Source organism: Mastigoproctus giganteus, chromosome 2 (genome assembly GCF_048544385.1).
Source record: "Mastigoproctus giganteus isolate SK-2022 chromosome 2, ASM4854438v1, whole genome shotgun sequence".
In the NCBI taxonomy this organism is placed as follows: domain Eukaryota; kingdom Metazoa; phylum Arthropoda; class Arachnida; order Uropygi; family Thelyphonidae; genus Mastigoproctus; species Mastigoproctus giganteus.
In genome coordinates, this window is record NC_143576.1 from 209585975 (window position 1) to 209607215 (window position 21241).

At 36.2% G+C, this 21241-nt stretch overlaps 1 protein-coding gene across 1 annotated transcript in view; it reads right to left on the reverse strand.

The window, feature by feature from the left end:
* Window positions 1-4714: 4714 nt before the first annotated feature.
* The window catches only part of LOC150090022 (uncharacterized), a 61740-nt gene continuing 45213 nt past the window's right edge, over window positions 4715-21241 (reverse strand). Inside the window, exons 5-7 of the mRNA XM_090368939.1 lie at window positions 7913-8055; window positions 5027-5103; window positions 4715-4855 (exon numbers count right to left, since the gene is read on the reverse strand). Of these exons, the coding sequence (XP_090225065.1) occupies window positions 4786-4855; window positions 5027-5103; window positions 7913-8055 (290 nt within the window). The 3' untranslated portion in view covers window positions 4715-4785. The remainder of the gene's footprint in view (window positions 4856-5026; window positions 5104-7912; window positions 8056-21241) is intronic.

The following is a 21241-nucleotide window of genomic DNA, read 5'->3' on the forward strand; positions in this document are numbered from 1 at the left end:
TATTAAATTATAAGTGACCACGTCTATCGGTGAGTGCGCGTACCGTTATTTATAACATCCGTTATATAACGTAATGACACCATTTGGTGTTGTCATAGATGTGACGTGGTTTTGATCACTGGCGGCAATATTCTAATGACGAGACAGCAGCAATCCAGTCATGGCCACCAGATATCGGTTCTGTAGTCCATCAGACGGGTGTAAATATCCGTCCTCATCTAGCCGCACTTAATCTATGGCAATCCCTCAACTATTTTCTTCTAGTACACCTCCGTTGGCGCGGTTATTTGCTTCGCTGCCACTTTCCCCCACGTGTAATGGGAATTTTTGGCCAGGATCAGCATGTCGGAACGACCGCGACTAGGCGAACAAGGCGGCATTCCAACTTGTTTTACGGCTCTCAACAACGGGCCTATTAAATTCCTGCAGAGTCTCACTACCTACTTTCCCGCCACCCCATATTGCCTATTTTTACAGGCTCCAAATGACTTCCAGGCCGGTCACTCTGCCGCACAATGTCTGCGGATGAATAACGGAGAAAGCATGTGGTAGCTCCGTAATAAAATAAATGACAGCGACTCATCACTGGCCTGTTGGCAAGGGCACGTGGCAGTTTCATCGTAGAACGCGGCGTGTGACAAGCCCGATACAGTGTTTACACGTATCCAACTCAATGTTGTAGACTGCATTAACAGTTTACTTTTTTTTTTGCCACTTTTTTTTCTTCTTATTTACCCGTTCTTTGCAAGGCTGTTGTTTAGTCCGAAAAATATTCTCCCCAAATCAACAAGAAAAAGGAAACAACGATGCCTTCACACCGTGTAAACAATGTAGTGAAGCTTGTCTTGCACGCGTTCCAGGAGTAAAGTGCCATCTGCCTCTGCCAGTGATGGAAATGTTGATCTACTTGCAGTCATCCATTTCCTTCCTTGTCTTCTTTTTTCTTTGGCTTTAGATTAAGTTGAGGCAGAAGTGCTACGCTCAAAAATCCACTTAATCAATCGCAGCGATAAGTTAGAGAGAAATATGACTATGGTTACCAATAGCAACGGTTCCATTTTTAAAATTTTTAACTCATATTACATCAGTTGTAGGATATTTTAACCATAAATATTAATTAAAATCTTATGAAAGAAAATTGGTGTTAAATAGCAAACACACCTATTTTATACAACTGTTTTTTTATTATTATTTATTCTTACTATATTAACTTGTGATGTTTGTTTAAAACACTCACGGATGTAAGCTTCTGAAAGAAACATAACTCCAGGATAAAAGTGACATCTCGTTGCCATTGGTAACGCTGTAACCAATGGCAACGTGGAAATTTCACTTTTATCCTTTCGGTTGTTAGTTAACAATTCCCTTATTTTTCACCCTTATTTTTAAAAGGCTAAAGAAGTTGTACATCCAATAAGAAGACCAAAAAAATAGTTAAAACTCTTTTATTATGATTTCTGTATACACGGCTATTACAAAAGTAAATAATCAAAGAATAATGAAATTACAATAGTTTAAGAAATAATATCATCGTGTAATATTAAATGCAATGTTTCTCTAAAATTAATTACAAAAAATAAGTAGATGATAACAAATGTATAAAAAAGTACAATATAATATATGGTAATTAACATTAACAGTAGTGTGTTAACAGGCAAAGGAATGCTGATTTTAAACTTCGTATTGCACATATACAATCATAATCTGACAGCCAGTGAAAAATTTAATTCGAAGTATTTTTTTTTAATATAGGGATTATAGTTAGAAATGAAGAATTATAAAAAAATACGTTTTTGTAATCAATTAACTTAAGTAGCTAACGCTTTTTTAAGTAAATTTTATATTGTGATTAAAAAATTAAGTAATAGAGGTTGAAAGCTAATTGCTCGATGTAGTCGAGTGGTCAAACGCGAGTGTGAATTTGAATTGACCGTGGTTTGAGCTTGTTTGCTTTAATAACTGTTAAGTAGAAAATGAAAGTCCAGTTTTAATAGCGATTCTGGCCTGCCATTTGATTATAATATTTCATAGTATATGGCACCGACCTCTTAGAAACGTTCTTGTATATCAGGGATTCTTCCCAATGTGTAACGCGTGGCACCGGAAATTATTCGCCCTCCACATAATATTATATAATTTGATTTTGAATCCCTTTAAAAAGAAATTCTGTAATTCTCTGCATAGCCTGTCAGCGGAGTCGGGATTCCCAAAGTGTGGTCAAGGAGTCTCTTTCCGCTTATTCAAATGTGCGCCCACAGCGATTACAAAATAATCACAATATCTGAAGTCGAATATCACGCTTCCTTATTCAGCATTGAAGAGGAGAACTCTGTATTGGATGAAAAGTCCACAGTAGAAGAAGAATCCTTAAGAATTTTAAGAATTTTCTGTAATCATAATAATAATATTATTATAATTACAGAAAACTCTAAATAATTACAGAAAACATTTAATATGAAATGAAATAGGCCACAGACGCCTGCATTTACAATGCACAGTTGAGTGTCTCCGGTCCAGAACTCCCGAAGCAGGGTCATTTCAGTTTCAGGAATTTTGCAGATTTTAGAAGCTTTATTCAAAATGATAAATAGAAAGGATGATCAAAACTAATCGAAAGAGACGCACATTAATTGACAACGATGTTGCATCAAGATATGTTAAATGGTTTATAGTAAATCAATTTACAGAGCAAATCGTTTTTCGTTTGACTGGGAATTCTCCGGCGTATTTATCATGTGTATTATACTTCAAAATTATTTTATTGGAGTTACAATCAGAATCGAACTTTGGAAACTTTTTATTGTTGCATTTTTATATCATGGAGAATCGAAATGCCCCTCACATATGATAAAGAACACATACGAGCACGTTACAAGCTGATTCGCAGCATTCAGCTTCTGAAGAATTTAAACTTTATTCATAATTGGGCACGGTTTTATGTTTCCTTTTGATATCTCTACTAACTTCACTGTTTCAGTGACTTGACCTCTCATAGTTTTCTTTTTTTTTCATGCACATTTTTACAAATATCAATTCAAAACATGCATCAAGGGACAGCACGACAAAACTCAAGAGCCAAAAGTCAGCTGGTGACTATGACTCTACAGCGCAACTATCCGACAGCGCCAACGCCACAAACCACTTCTAAGTTCCTAAATTTGGGAGTTTCTGGATTTCGGAATTTCGAACTGGAAGCGCTCGACTGTGACTCGCCATCTCTTTTTTCTTCTTGGATAGGAACTAACAGGATTTTTAGTTTCCTCTATGAAGAGATGTTAATAATATAAATTCAAACACGTAAAGTATCTCGGACGGAACCATTGTAACATCTCTCTAATATTGTGCCCTACTTCCTAGTTGACTCAATACACAGAGCAACTAGTAAATTGTAGCATATGGCTATAGGAAAAAACACAGCTCTTTTGTTTCCTCATAGATTTTATCCACAAAATACATCTACGAAACATAGATTTATCGCACACTGGTTATTAAGTTGGGATGACTCAAACATTTAATACAATGGCAACACTCTCTAAAGTTCTAATTGCATAAATTCGTGCAGTCGACAACCAACCATTTAGTATAAAAACACAACATTTTTTTCCCTTCCATAACCAAAAACCACTTCTAAAAGAACTGGAATATTGTTATTAAGGCAGATGCAAAATGATGCTGGCACTGTTAGGCTGGACGGTGTTTGGAAATGGTTTTACATGTCTTGGCTTAATCAGACTAATTGCAGACCGTCATCACTGAGAGAAGAGTATTGTTCCCTTGGGTTAGAGATAGACCTTTATATACATCACAACATTCTACGGGATATACAACTATAACTACAATAATATTCCTCTATGTTCACAGATCTAAGTAAATATTACGGGGATAAGTCGTTGTGCCAAACAGCTTAACTATAAAATAGAACATTAACAAAAAATATGGAATTTTTTTCGCGTGAAGGGACAAACAACGTACAGTCCGATACCTTGAAACCTTTATACAAGAAAAAAGGCTATATATAAAAAAGAGGCAACAGCCTATGGCACAATCCTTTTTTCTTTTCTTCTTCTTTTTTTTTTGTTTTGTTTTTTTGCACAGTTGTTGGGACCCTTTTTTGTACAGTGAAATCGCTCATATTTGAAAGTTTTAAAAAATCTGTATATAAGGAATCACATGAGACTTACGATAATGTAATTTGACATGAATCCTTTCTTTTAGAATCTTCAGCAATGATGCTACGCATCCAATATGAAAGTGCGATGGTTCCAGATAAAATTTAAGATCGAAGGACATGTTAGTTTTAATAAAGTCCACATCCTTTTCCGGAAGTTTAAAAATGCACTTCCTGTTGTGACTTCAATATTATACCAACAATTTTTTATAAGAACTTTCTAGAATAGCTTTAAGTAGATACAGCCATTAGCAGCTATGAAGAAGCTAACGAATATATATGAGTATTTGATCAAGATTTCACTGTACGATTCGCAACAACAAGAATTCATTTCAGTGCCAAATGTACAAGATCGGGTACAGACCACAAAACACATACAGCCATATTTCTTCTTCGTCAGACAAAAAATCTACGATACAATCACAACCTCTTCTCTTTATATGTCCACAGAAATTCTTTGACAATAAAATAACAGCGACTGGATCTCTAAAAATAAAAATTAATAAAAAATTAAGTCTTTTAGAGCATTAAAAAATACAGATATACAACACATAAAGCGGAACCTGCTTTAGCAGCTCGGAAACTGATACACAGTACACGAATATCTCCTGGAGATTTTAAGATGTTTGGCCGGAAGCACTGTCCGAATCTGAGTCTGCTGATCTTCCTCTAGCTCCTTCGTAAGAACTAAGAAACAGAAATTTAGGTATCATTAATGCATTTAACTGGCACGATCACATCGTACTAACCTTATTATTATTCTTTTAATCTCAAGTTGTGAAAAGATTATTTTTAACGTTAATCTCTCAAATGTGTGATTATTATTAATTTTGAGTATTTTGAGAGAACTGGCCTTACCTTAAGGACTCAGAATGCTTTTTTGTTTTCTTCTTTTTAGGAATTAACCTTGGAGGAGGCATGAGTTGATTGGATAACTGAAAGGAAAAAAAAAAACAACAAAAACGGATTAATTCAATCCTTTGGATATAAAAGATGAATTTTTATGGTTCTATTTCACAACGTGGCTGAGTTAGTCAGTCTCAGGCGAGGGTAACATGCTTTTTTATCCCGGAAACTCGGGTTTTTCATCCAGAAAACAGAAAATCGACCACAGAACACATGCATATATGAAGCAAATGGCAGTGATTTTCAACCGGGGTGCCGCAACAACATTCCAGGGGTGCCGTGTAATTTGGGTTTAAGTTACTTAAACTTATTATTATTTTTTTGATTTATATGTTTATATATATATACACACACACAGAGAGAATCGGATCTAACAGGCAGAAAATTGAGTAGGGGTGCCGCAAAATAAAATAAATTACTCCGGGGTACCGTTATTAAAAAAATGTTGAAAACCACTGTAATATGGCCTTAGTCGGAGATGCTCCTAAAATCCTACTACAACAACAACAACAACGTTATGTAACACGTTGATTTGTATGTCTCTATGTATGCATATATGTTATGTATTTATAAATAACAATATTATGTATATCTTTCTCGCTGTACCCCAAAATTATAAATAAACTGAATTCATTAACTTATTGAGTGAACGACTATATATATAAAAAAAAAAAAAACGTTAAGGCCACGAGGCGCCAGTATATAGTAGTATAGGTAAAGTTGCTTGCATTTATGGTGCCTAGTACGGCCATGCTACAAAAAAAAAAAAAAAACCCGAACCCAACGTATGGAAGAAAACAAGCCACAATGAAAAACGAAAGAATAAATTAACAGAAGAATCGATTACGTGAAAGAAAATATGCAGTATTTTCACTAATAATTTTTATAACGCACTCAACGGATGAATGCTTGGATTATGCCGAATCAACTAAGGCCACGAGGCGTCAATATACTGCATGCATTCTATGTCCGGCTATGATGGAAAATCGAAGTCTGCACTTGAAAGTATCACAGATCTCATATTGTGAAGCAGATCACAACCAGTTACCTCACTCTTAACCTTCGAATAATAGCACGTCCTTATAAAGAAAAAGTATATTGATATTATATAAAAAATTTAAATACTATCAAGGTATTTACATATATTTATATTTAAACATTACAACTAAAGTACATAAATATTACATCTAAATGCAGTGGAAATTGTATCAGAATGCATTCCAAATGTGGAAAATATTCTATATTTTTAAAAATTTATGCGCAGCTGCATAATGGATTTTCAGTCTAGTGAGTTACTTTCCACTCCGCTTTTAACAGGCAAGACAGAACTGCCAATGGCGGTTTCCAAATTTATCTAATTTTCAAGGAGAAACAAAGGAGTCGTTTTGCGAGAGTCATTAATAGTGTTCAAATAAATTTGGTAAACTAGTGTACACATTTCCGTGGCGAATTAGCTTTTAATCTCGCGGGACAGCGGGTTGTAACAACGAGCGAATAATTATTCAGCGATAAAAACTTTTTAAAATAATTAATATTTATTGATTAAGGAAACTGTCACTGTCAACGGCTGGTGAAATTGTGACACCATCCTCTTACGATCCGTGAGGCCCAAGATACTAGTACGGTAAGAGAGCGACTGTAAGGATCTTTCATCAGCAGAATAAAAAAAAAACAGAAAAGCCATTTTTATTGTGACATTACCGGAACAGTTGTCCATTGATCTCGAGCAGTAAGAGCATCCGCCCGCCACACGAAACCGTCTAGAGACGGCGGTAAATACACGTATAAGCCGTCTGTAATTTCATTTGGAGCAGCCGTAAAGGTAATTTATTGTCAGGCACTTGATAAACTAAACAGATGTCCGCGCACCGAAAGCTGTGTATGTCATAATTACCCTAACAAAATGGAGTGTTAGATGAAGATAGATCGGTATTTTATGCACATGACCCGCTGAACGCTGCTTAAGGCGCCGTCGCTGTCTTCATTTCCATACGAAATCTCCGCCAAATCTCCCTCCACTACTCGCTAAAGATGCCCCACGGGGCGAACTCGAGATGCAGGATCTAGAACCTTTCCGGAGACGACGGCATGTTAATATTGTTACAACAAGGCGTTCTTTAGCGGGTCTCAACTGCCTCGGCGATGAGGCCTAATTGTAGAGCGGTGTGTAAACGGACGATGCCGCTGACTCGAGCATCGTATCTCATGTTGTGCCTATTGCGTCCCAAGAAAGGGTTTATGCAAATTGCAGAACGAAACATAATATGGAGGTTAAGCGGCTCCAGCAGGCCGCTAATGAATTTTTCATCATCGTACGAAAAAATAAAAAAATAAAAATAAAATAAAATAAAAAAATAAAAAGACTCGTGCGTCGGTAGAGAAGACGGGGGAAGGATTACGGGAGATTAATGAGGTCGTGAAGTCTTACAAAAAAGATCTGGTGACTAAACAAACTGTCACTCACATCTCCGCTATGGCAGAAAGGGAGAGAGGACAAAAGCATGGGCGGACAATGGAAGCGAACCTAATAACATTTCTCCATAAGTGGTCTCAAACAGAAGTAGGAGTCAAAAACATTTTTTATTTTTCTTTTTTTAATTTTCAGAGAGTGAGTGAGATTCGGTGTCATTTTTATGAACGTCGATTGCTCCAACGTACATTAATTCCAGCTTAATTATCAGCTAGCATATAAATAAAATTCTTTCATAACTCCATCTGTTTTCTACACAATATCAAGTAGGGACAAGAAATTCGCTGCATTCTTCACCTAAAACAATGCTTTGCTAAACACGCTAGATATTAAAATATACTAAATAGATAGGAAAAAAAGGAAAGTACCAGTTCTGACAGGTTGTCTGCAGAGCCCCAGCTTTTCATCCTGGTAAGTCTTTTTCCACTGGTCAGCGCTGCAGCAGTTTTCTTCACTTTGCTATTCAGAGAGCCAATTCTAATAAAACCTTGTTCCTTATCATTTAGCCGAACTAAAAAAAATAAAAAACATACATATAAATATGCACATACAGTACAAATATGTACATAGAGAATGCTTATAGATTTCTTTTTGATCAACTAAAAAGTTGCATTGTATTTTAATCAAAAGCATAAAATTAAATTAAAATTGAAGAAAAAAAAATTAAAATTTCATTACCTCGCGTACAACTAAAGAACTATACAAAGAAGGCAGTGACTCAATAAGAATGCAAAAAAAAAAAAAAAAAAAAAATATAACTGAGGATGAGTCAAATGAAAAAGAGATTTCGCGTGTCTATAATATATATATATACATCAAGCCATCATATCGATCGTCATTTAGGGATCGATATAGTGACTCTATGCTTCTGTTCAACAACAGGGTATGCTGGCTATAGGCTGTATGCGATTGTAGTGATGCCCGCAAAAGAGAAAATACATGTATGGTGTTCCCCGTGACGGATGCGTCTAAACTAGAACAGCGCAGTGTTGTTCAGTTTGTCCTTGCGTGTAGCACAGTAGTTATAATCACCATCGGTGATACGAGGTACTTTTATGGGTTTTTTTCACTCTGTGGGTCAGTTATTTGGTCTCAGGGGAGGATAGCAAGGTTCTCCCTTCGCTGGAAACTCGAGTTTTTTGTCCACAAAATGGGCAATTCAACAAGAGAATACAGAAGCAATTTACGGACAATACACAGAGTGGATGACGTTCTCGGGTAATCCTAAATATATGACAAACAAATCGTTACTGTGAAGGAAGAAATACTCTGGAGAATGAGTCTCGCACAGGACAAGCACAGCCAGGTGTTGCAAAACACGCTGTGTTCGCAGATGATTCGGTGTACGACAGATGATAATGTATCTAGGAAGGTGAATATCAGTCATAGGTCTGCATATACCATCATTTACAACAAGCTGCAGTACGGGAAGGTCAAGCCCTAGTGGGTAGTACAGTTGGTATAACCACCGTTCTCCGCACACCAGGTGGAAAAGACGAGTTCGAATCCAGTCAATGACGCGAGGAATTTCATGGGTCTCTTTAATAACGTGGCTCAGTTAGTCGGTCTCAGGTGAGGGTAGCATAGTTTTTCGTCCAGCAAATAGCAAATCGACCACAGAACACGCAATTTACAGAATATTGTATTATATATGGAGCAATATAGATAGTTGCTGATGCGCCTAAAACCCTACAACAACCAACCAACCTATAGGAAGGTCGGTCTCAAAGTGTTTCCCAATCGTCTCAATGATGAACATAAATGTTAGCGAATGGGACTGTGTCTGCAGCGCCCAACGCAATATGAAGATACAGTAAATGGCTTCTTGGATTGCATACTGACGAGGAAAGAAATGGCAAGCAATGTGAACCAGAAGGCAAGCGACGCAGCATGCAGTGAAAAAATCAGTCATCACAATGGTTAAAGAAACTCGGGATTTCGAAAGTACGTACTGAGAAAGTTAAGCTCTTATTCAAATCACAGGGACAGCTTGATCAGCAACGTGCTGTAAACACTAAGAGACTCGGACGTTGATTGATGTAAAAGAGCTATCAAAATATTGCCAAAGGATTTATGGAAATTCTCGTTGTTATTTAACTCATCTTCGTAAATGTCTGAGTTCAAATCAAAGAGCAATATGAGCGTCAATTTACATTATGCTGTTATTACAGGCACAACCAAATTAATTAACAACGTCGACACCAAATTAATTTTATACCAGCTTTCTACAATATTTTTCAATCAATTAATTTTTCAGTCCCTTAATATAACTGATTATTATCAAATCCCCAATTTGGAAAAGGCCTGGGTTCAAACCCCACCAACGATCGGTTGTATGTTGTTGTTTTTTCAGTATTCGTGCGGCACCAGTGCATTGTGTCTGTAAACTGCATATGTTGGCTAACTATCGGTTTTTCTGAATGACAGATTAGTTTTCGGAAAATCTCTGTAACCCTTACCGAAGACCATTAACAACAGTATCTCAGTTTGAGCTGCAATTAGCTGATCTCAGGTGAGATGCGGAGCTTTTCCGGTAAAGTATTCGGGATTTTTCTATTCAGAAATATGAAAAGTGACCTAGAATACCCGAATCTGTGAGATAATCCGCCCTACCAAACTAGTGTAAATTGCGAAATTATAAAATATAGATATATTTTATCTTTATTTAAATATACAGTAAAAGGTAGCTAAATTATTACATTAATCTCTATACTTCACTTGCCTCCTCCTCTGGCATATCCTGACGTTACAGAGAGAAGTTGTAAACATCGAATTGATTTAAATAAGGAGGGGAAAAAAAAGAGTAAGCCAAAAGCCAGAACACACTTTAAATTTTAATATCTTTTAATGTTAAATTAATAAATCAATTTGGTCTATTAATTTATTTGATTTCTTTATTATTACATGTACTTTACTTTGTTTTATTTTTCTGTTATTGCTGAATTATCATCAGTGAAGTGGATTAGATGAAACTAAAAATTGAGAAAATATCATAAATATAAATTCTAGGAGTGAATTGGATTTTCATGCATTCTTTAAATAGGAGCAATCGCAAATTGATATCGGGAACACTGAAGTGATGATGGGTAATAAATAGGTGCATGCAATCCCTTAGATGAGTAAAGTTAAAGGAAAAAATAGTTAATTATTTGATTGACGACTGTTACTGATCTCTACCACAAACCATAAGGACGGAGAAGTTGTAGTAGGGTTTTAGGAGCATCAGTGACCAAGGCCATATTTGCTCCGTATGTACTGTTTGTAAATTGCGTGTTCAGTGGTCGATTTTCTGTTTGCTGGACGAAAAACCCGAGTTTCTCGGAGATAAACACATGTTAACCTGGCTTGAAACTGACTAACTCAGCCACGCTGTGTGGAAAAGGCCCATAAAATTCCTCACGTCATCAATGGAACTCGACAGGTCTTTTCCACCAGGTGAGGGGAGGACGGCGATTCTATCAACTGTGCCACCACGAGGGCGATGGATATGTTTGTCTCGTTGGAATAATAAGATGGTAAACTTTTATCTAGTGCATAAAAACGAAACCTAAACTGTATTACAAATTGCGGTATGGAATCATATACATTAAGCTGATTTTGTATAATGCGTGTTACGAATAATATAGTCATGCTCTTTAACCAGATTATGCGACATAGGTCTAATCATTTTGAGAACGGATAAAGGTAAAAAATTGCAAGCGCCCATCCTAAAGATTAGACAAAATGTTTCGCAATCATTACGAAAACATAAAATGATGGTGTGTCACGCTTTGAAAGAAATGAAACAGAAAAAAGCGAGTCTCCCTAATTTGTATAAATTGCTGGAAGTCTTAACTTCTATTTAAGGTTTGATTTTATGGGCAAGGCGCGTGGTGGTTTGAAATAAAGATTAATGAAGAAGAGAATTATGGATAGATTAAAGAGGTGTCTAGATTAAAAATTAGAAAAAAATGAAGCAAAAAAAAAAAAAAAACCTTCGGAAGAAAGTGAAGAATGTTAGCAATATTATTTCGAATTTTAGTACCCTGTTTTAGACATGGAGTAAAAACATTTCACGCTCAACTGTTGGTTATTTGGTTCATCAAACGTCATTTTGTGATACAAAATGCACTAATTTGTGACAATCGGTCAAAAAAAAAAAAAAAAAAAAAATCCAAAGATTCCCAATGATTAAAAAATAATAAAGTAAATACCCTTGGTGAATCATAACACTTCTCATAAGGTGCGGTTTCCTCATTTTAAAGATGGCCAGACATTAACTGAAAACGACCAAGGTCTAAGCTAATACTAATAATATTTTTTATTCAGATCTGTGTTATGTTGCACCTTGACAAAGCAGAAAGAATAAGAAAGATGGAGTTGAAATGGACAGTACATATACAGGGAAAGTGGTAATTAAAAGACTAATATTACTTGAATACATATTTGCTAGGTATGATTAAGTTTAATACGATGAATAGCAACTGCACTTGATCTGATTACAATTTTGATTAAGACAACGTCCAGACTAATATTGTAAGAACCGTTTTTAACCATTTACAATTTAACTATAGTTAATATTAACAGAATCAAAAATAGTGAGAAGTTAGTTAACTCTCAGAAAATTTATCAACCTACTCCATTGTCTTTATAACAGCAGCAGTCCCGAAATTAATCTTAAATACCGGCTGCTCTACCATTGTAAATATCGGTCCAAGTTTTGCAAACACCCAGCAGAGAATATTTTATTGAACTTACTCTTATGATTTTGTTTTCCTCATTTTACTAATATCAACGATGAATGAAAGAATTATCAGTTGTCAATATATTTCATTGCTTTTTCTGTGTACCATGTTCGGTAAGGCAGAGTGACAAACTGAAGTGTAGTTCTTCGGAATGCTTAGGAACATTATGCAGCAGCGATCGATCATAAATAAATAATCCTTTATTGTAACCAAAAAAGAAACATACAGTATCCCGTTATGGGATTTGTAGGCATGCAGGAAGACCACAATAATTAACACGCTACGACAATAGGCAGATTATTTCTGTGTTTAGGTGTAGAGTATCCATTTTAAGATGCCAAAGATTAGAACTAGAACAACCACATTCTCTCATGTGTATTCTCTGGTCGGGTTGCTTGTTTTGCTAGACGACAAATCCGAGTTTCCGAGTAAAAAAACGTTGCTATCCTCGCCTGAGGCCGACTAAATCAGCAAAGGAGTGAAAAAAAGCCATTAACGGTTCCACGCATCAGAGATGGAATTTGAACCTGGGCGTTTTTCGCCTGATGTGGGGAGGATGGTGATTATAACTGTCCCGCGAAGACTGTTAATATGTTTTATGGAGCATCGGCGACTAAAGTCATGTTGCTCCGTGTACATTGTCTGTAAATTGCGTGTGTTCTGAGGTCGATTTTCGGCTTCCTGGATGAAAAACCCGAGTTTCCGGGAAGAAAAAACCATGCTACCCTCGCTTGAGACCGACTAACACAGCCATGTTGTGAAAAAGACCAATAAAAATTCCCTCTGTCATCGACGGGATTCGAACACAGGTCTTTTCCACCCGGTGTAGGGAGGATGGCGATCCTACCAACTGTGCTACCCAGGAGGGCCCGCGAAGACTGTGAAGGTGTGGTTATAAAATGCAGGGAGGCAACTCCATGCATGTTATAACTACCGAGGGGTGTGATCCATGGACTGTATACAGAATACAAAATAAAAATGCTCACATGCTTTAAATTACTTTTCCTGAAGACACTCTTATTACACGAAATCTGTTTTTCTCCACAAAACTAGTTTCCCTATTGTGTACAAAGCAGAGTATTGAATATAGGTCTAGTCATTTCCTATTTATTACAGGTGTCTCATACAAGAGATGGCACATCATTTATATTAATCTAATCGTGATATTTCTTCGACCTGTGTTCTGACAGCCTTGGGCATCTTGGTTGGTGTTGCTTGCATTGACATTCGCTACACAGTGCTTTGCATAATATTAATAACTTATCTTAAGCTTCTTCTGAACACATGGTGCGAAATATACTAAAATGTGTGCAGCCATTAGCGGTTTTTGCAACAGCATTTTTCACGGATTGAAAGGCCTGTGAGCGAATACTTTTTAAATAACGTATAAAAGTGTGCAGACCTTTCTCGAATCAATATGAGAATGTATTAATATTTCGAGGTAATATTAACCTTCGATAAGAAATGTCTCAGTACATTTAGATAATTATTTTTTTCAATAACAATTTTTCATAAGCTAATTTTCCCACTCTGCATGAGGAAGGTCTATTTAACCTCCAAGTAAACAAAATTTGCATAATGGTTTAATCGCCAACTCGTATTCACTATTATAATGTCAATAGTATAATTTTACATAACTTCTAATAGCTCTTGTGGAAAGGCTGGATTAATTGTATAAAAATCTAAGGGAAAGCGACTCGTTACGCGATAAATATATTATAAGACCGATATCAGCTTAATCAATAGAAATACAATTGTTATCTTAGACAGAGCGTACAACGTTAATATTTGTACAGAGATATCTATTGCACGACCTTTATCTTACAAGACGAACGATGCTTGTCTTATACGATTAGTCTCTCCGATATTCTGTAGAAACATGAAGCCCACGCCACAGTTTGCTATACAATTTGTGCAATGTGTAGAAAAATATTCATGTCTATAGAACCATTATCTTAAGAAACCCTTTCCAACAAATATTGAAAGCTTGTGCGGTTCATTCCATAAAATTCTTTGATTTATTTTTTTTTCTTGGAGTGCAAATTTTTTAACCACAACCGCAGAACTATGAATTATGTTTTGTAAATGACCCAGCACCTTCGTATTCGTCTCAAGTACCATCAAGAAATCGCTAAGTCTTCAAACGAAGAAGATACTATGACTGACTGTTAACGAAAGACATATGTAGTATTTCTTTGGTGTGTATCCACACAGTTATAAGACGTTAATCGTACATAGCATTCATCTAATCTCATGTATCTTATCGTTTTGGTATGTTCTCTCCCTAAGAAAGGAAAGTGATATTTTCTTCGTAATGCGACAACGCCGCACCTCATGGAAATGATATTAGAGTGAAGAGTTCAATGCTATTATGAAAAGATTGCCTTTTCAAATTTAATCTGCCATCTTTTCCATTAAAAACTTTAATACACTGGAACGCTTACTATTATTGTATATTAAGTGTGTGTTAAGCGCCAAAGAAAATAGGACTATGAGGAGTCAGTATATGGTGCATGTAGTTGCGTGTATCCTTCAGTCAGTTTGCTGGACGAAACACACGAGCTTCAGGGAGGGGGGATATATATACAACCCTCACCTGAGACTAATTAACTCAGGAAAAAAAAGTTTTTTCCATGTTCATTTCCATATATACAACCGACTCAAGTCTCTCTGAAGCAACATGGCCTAGCTCGAATTGGGAACTTCCTATCTTCGAATAATCAGTAAACTTTGACAGCTTCCATTGGATACCCTCGTCAATATCATTTATGAAAATTAAAAATAGGAAGGAATCCAATACCGAGCACTGAGAGATCCCCACTTGTTACACTTGTTCGTCTTGAAGACTGATCATTTATGACAACCCTTTGTCGCCTATCTTTTAGCCAGCCTGAGAGTCAGAGTGGGAACTCATCGGTAACTCCTCCTGCTTCTACTTTATATTAGCAGCTTTCCATGAGGGACAGTGTCAAAAGCTTTACTAAAGCGACGATATATAGTGTCAAAATACAGTGTCACCAAAACACAAAATATATAGTGTCACCTGAACCCAACTGTATAATGACCACATCACAGTCATTTACCATCTTGATCAGATATGGCTTCCTCTTAACGAACCCATGCTGGGATCTATTCAAGATACCATTCTTACCGAGGTGGTACTGAATCGCAACCTTAACCACAGCCTGCATGATCTTTCCTACCACAGAGTTTGCTCAGTGAGCTACAGACATACAACTCCTCATCTTTAGCATCACTTCGGTGGACTGCAGAGACAATAGCATTTATCCAGTCCAAGGGGGATATTTCTGGAGTTCAATGACGCTCTCATTAGCGTTCCAAGTTTTATACATTCATATGCAACCTTTTTAATTATAACTGAATATATACCATCTTCCCTGTAACCCTGCCCTCCTCTAACCTCAGTAACTTTTCTAACAAAAGCTTCTCTGAGATTATCAAATAATTTGCTTTAAAGCAATCTGACTCCTAACACTCTCCAGAGATTCAAACTTGCTATCAACTGTTAATATAGTTGAGAAGTCTATTTGTGCTCTGATATTCCTTGCCAGAAGCAGAATTCCTAATTCGAATCTCCTCTTCTGTCTCTACTCCGTTCCATCAAATTCATGTGTAGCGTCTATCGTTCTCTCCATCCACTAATCACTTGGAACTCTTAGGCTTTCTTTCGGTCAAACTCGATTTTCTCCACTCTAATTTTTTTTAACAGTGAGGCAGCAGTTTTCCTTGGTGATTTTAATATTCACAACTCCAGGCTTGTTCTCTAGTTACAGGTATCTAGCTGGTTGAGATGGTGAGGCATTAGCGATTACTAATGACCTCACCCAGCTTGTTCATTTACCTAATAGAATAGCAGACAGTCTTAACTACGCCCCCCTCAACACTCAGGATCTTTTCCTTACCAATAACCATTCAAAATACATGGTCCATGTTAGCAGTCTTCTAGCCACCTCAGATATAGGTTTTTTTACTAAGTATCCCCCTCTCTCATGTTATTTTCAGCTTCGTGTCATTTAGCATTACAAGAATGCGGAATAGGATGATCTGCATAACTTCTATTCCTCCTTTTGTTGTTTGGATTAGTTTGAAATCTTCTGATCTCAGTAAACTTTTCAGTGAAATGTTTCTTGTGCGGATGAAATCCTTTATTTTGCATTGCACCCTAAAATCTCGTCCATTATCTAAACGTTAGTTTAAAAAAATGGGATTAGGCTGTTCAAAATAAGAATGTAGCATATCGCAATTGGCTTGTATCCAAATCAACCAGCTGTGTTTTCTGTCTCACTAAAGCCCGCGCCAGATGTAAAACAATTATTAATCAATCCAAACTCGATTTTTGGGAGGGTATCAGTAGAAAACTTGCCTCTTGTCCAAACAGCATTCTGGTCTCTTGTAAAACTATTCGCCGAAACTTTTGTCCATCTATGTTCTCACTTCTGTTGCAACTTGATAGTTCTATTGCATTCTCTGTTAAAGATAAATTCGATTTACCAGCATCTTACTTTTCTTCCAATTCCTGCATTGATGATCATGGTAAACCAACTCCCACCATTCCCAATGCACTCCATCTAACGCTTCCTGTGGTCTTTCGACAGAATGATGTTAGGAGAACCCAAAACAATCTTGATGCCAAGAAAGCTTCAGGTCCTGATGGCATTTCTCAACTTGTTTTCAAAACAAGTTGAGAAATGCCATCAGATTTTGAAAACCAGTTGAGAAATGATATCTTTCTGTCTTCTTAGCCTTCAACCAATGTGCGGTACTAAGTATTATAGGTTCTAATTTCGTTTCTGTGTGGCGTTTTCATTAAAATAAAGTAACTGTTCAACTTGTGTGCAATTTCTGCTGGGCTTTCTATGAACCTTCCCATGCAATCAAATAAGGGGCATATTTTGATTTACTCCATTCTTTTTTGTATTCACATACGAGAACTCCCTGTCCTTAGCCATCTTTACCTAGTGCTTTCTCGTAATCAGTTTTTGCCAGCCTTTTCGCATCAGTAGTTTTGTTATACATTCTCTTACACTGCTCATACAAATCGAAATCATGAGATTGTATGTAACTCAGCCATACTTTAAGAAATAAAATTTTCCAACACTTGGTGGATATCAGTCGAGAAGAAAATGTGTTATTGATACACGAAGAAAAACACCAAAGCCACGAATAAAGCCAATATCCCAGGTTTGTTTGTTTTGCTCAATTAAACTGTTAATATCTACCAGTCATTCATTCATTTTGGTATCTTACAGAGCTTGACCACTGAGACAAATACCTTTGTGACTTTACAGCAATGCGTTTGTATCCGACAACATACAGTTATATCTTCAGTTAATCGATCTTTTACAAGCGACTTTTACAAGATGATCAAAATATGATTATCACAAAGTTCAATGAATATTACTGAGTAAAATGGTTGGCTTCTGCTATATTTTATTGCAATTCTGCTTAATTATTCCTCAAATATATCAATGTAATTATTTTTACAATACATTAAATCATACTTTCATTTACGTTTTTCTTCCTCCTTCTCGGATTTTTGGGTTTAAAATTCATTTTTGTCTTGGTTTGCAATCAGCATCTGGTCACTCTAATCAATGGATTGGATGTTATCAGAATAACGGGCATTCGGGCTAGAAAATGGCCTCACCACACAGTGCTTCTGGTCAGCAGTTTTAAATAATGAAAGACAAAAACTGAACTTCCGCGCCATGATCTATTCAGCCCTTTGTGTATCATGAAAAATTCCCATTAGGTATATACACAACGCCACTTACCTACTCACATTGAAGCATACAAAGCTAGTTCATAAAATGTCTCAAAGTGCCCTTGTGGGTAACACAGTTGGTATAATCACCATCCTCCCCACACCATGTGAACATCGTACCAGTAACATTTGCAACCATCTGGCCCATCGAGGATGAACTTTTTTCGCATCACTCCATATGATCTGCTTCTATTTCCCATCCAAAGCGGTGGTACTGTGCCACTGCATTTCTCTTCTCCATATGGTGCTTTGATTTTCATTTTCTTATGAGGTAGTTGGCCACACAACCGGATTGCTTGATGGACAATAGCTCTTGATGTATCTATCAGGTTTCAGCTACTGCTTATTGGGTATTCACTGCAGGGCTGCTAATCCATTGCAACAGCATTCTTTTTTGACGAGGCGCCAATTCTGTTGGGGTACTTTTCGATTTCCTTAGTCCATATTTGTTAATGTTGTTTTATATTAAGTATGAGAATAATGCAACTGCTTTCGATAGACCATATGAAATGTTTTGTTTTGTACAGTTCGGAATTTGTCCTTGTCATAATGGAGTATATGTTTTACCTCATCTCATTTTGCTATATGTCCTTAATGTCTAATAAATACAACTACTGGTAATCCCATATAACGTAATGCGCTGTTTCACATCGATCACGCGTTTGTTCATTTACATAGGGCTGTTCTATATTTTTATTCGTAGGAAGGCTCTATCATTGAATAAGACATATTCAATACCAGAAATGTTACTTGTCTGATATTATTTCGTTCAATTTCATTTTGTTCATATCTGAGATAACATTTGTTCACAATATACATACGACTGTTTGTGATGTGTTAGTTTGTCTCAAAAACCACAGCTACATCTCAATTCAGTTCTCGTTGTATCTTTTTGAGACACACCTTTTAATACTTTCTCAAGCAAAAACAATGCTGATAATGATTAGGAGTCAATTATACGATGATGGCCACGTGATAACATCTCATTCGGGAATTGCTGCTCTTTATGTTAGATGCGGAATTAAAAGGATTCTATATCCAGGACATAGTTTACACTCATGAGAAATGCGTTTTTATTGAGCCGAGATCTTGCAGGTGTTTCGCTTGACTATCAGCTCATTTATTTGTATAGTTACTATTCGGCTAGTGTTATACTATATCCTGGAAAATGTATCCATAAAAATATTTTAATGAAATTATACTAACACGTGGGGCACGTTTGGTCTATCAATGATATAAATGAAGTTTCGATTTAATTAAATCTCCACGAAATACTTATAACTGAATAACTGTTTAAAGTTAGAGTTGGCTTGTTTATAACAAGCGCCGAGGCAGCTAAAGCCATGGGGCGTCGATATATTATGACTGTAAAATCGGCGATGCTATCGAAAAATAAAGGTGAGCAATCAAAAGGCATGTTTTCATCAAGACTCACATAGTCGCGGTAACCATGAGTACCCTGAAGAATCTGAAACGGGAGTTCCTCCTTCAGCTTCCACACATGCCTCTCTCTCTCCATAGTCGGGACTTAACACCTGATTATCATTTTTTGGATCATTAAAATAGTTCTCAGGCAGGAAGAAATTATACGGATTATTCAAAAAAACGACTTTCAAATGATAACTTTATTATTATTTGAAAGTCAGAAAAAGTATTTTGATAAACGCGGAGAATATCTCGAAGGGTATATTGCAAGAGTAGTGAAGAGTACTCTCAAAATTCTGCGTTATCGATACTTGGTGGCAATAATTTTTTATAAAAATATTCTCATTTTTATTTGAACCAATCTTTATGCATTATTATTATAATGTATTTAATAAAATATAATGTAGAATATGCTGGTCTAATATAGTAAAGGAGGTGAGTATGTCTTGCTTTTTTAAGTTTAAATTTATACTACCATTTAATAAACCTTTCACACTGCAACTTCTTACAACAAACTGGTATTATCGCCTTTCACCGCAGCTCCACTGCATAACAGATATGCATTCCACAACATTCTGTTATCCATTAAGAATTATTGATATGTATAATTAACCACTCCTTTACCACGTGGCGTTTTTAATACATTTTTTTATTAACCATAGCCTAAACTAATACACAATAGTGTGACGTTTCGGGTGTCTTGCCGATACCCATCATCAGACCGTGCTGTTTGGGAATAGAGATAAAAAAGGTGAAGGTTACTAATTAGATTTACATTGAGCAGTTCTAAATTACAATCATAATTTTTAACAAAGGATCAGTTATAAGAAATGGGCCTCATTTCTCTTCAGGTCTGAGGACGGTCAGCAGGTAAGATTTGTTTTGTTTGTTTTAATTCATCTTATAAAATAAGCTAAAAGTAAAGTAACTTAAAAATTGCTCAGTGTAACCAAGTTCTGCTCATATAATTGTGTAATAGTAACATAGAATTGCTTCTTTATGTCGTAACTGTAATCTTAGAGATGCTCAATTTGTTATTATAACTTAGAATTATTTATCTACTCACTGCCATTATTACTGAAAATTAGAAACGACCAATTGTTAATACTTCTTATAACTGATCCTTTGTTAAAAATTATGATTGTAATTTAGAACTGCTCAATGTAAATCTAATTAGTAACCTTCACCTTTTTTATCTCTATTCCCAAACAGCACGGTCTGATGATGGGTATCGGCAAGATACCCGAAACGTCACACTATTTTATATACTAGTTTAGGCTATGCTTAATAAAATGTATATTAAAAACTCCACGTGGTAAAAGAGTGGTTAATTATACATTCTTAATAGATTTATTCAATAATACCCACAACGGCAAAATGATGGCAGGGGTTTACAATTGTACTTATAGCCCACTCCTTGGAAGGAAGAATGTGAGTGCGCAGCTCACTCTCGCACATCCAGGCCTGGCGGTATTTACATGGGGTGGGGAAAATTAATTTCGATATTAATAAAAATTTATTTACAGAACATAAGAAGTGCATAACACCTTGCTGAACTAATTATACACAGGCGGAAGTTAAACTCACAGACTTACAGTCATTAAGCATTCCCCCCCAAAAAAAGGGGTCAGCGCTGTAGAACACACATTTCTGCGGGAGAATTTACAGAAAAAGTTCATATTAAGGTTCTTATTTTGACAGAAAAAGAGACATCCAACTCTAGTTGAGATATCTCAGAGTTCTTCAGTTAACATGGCTCGATT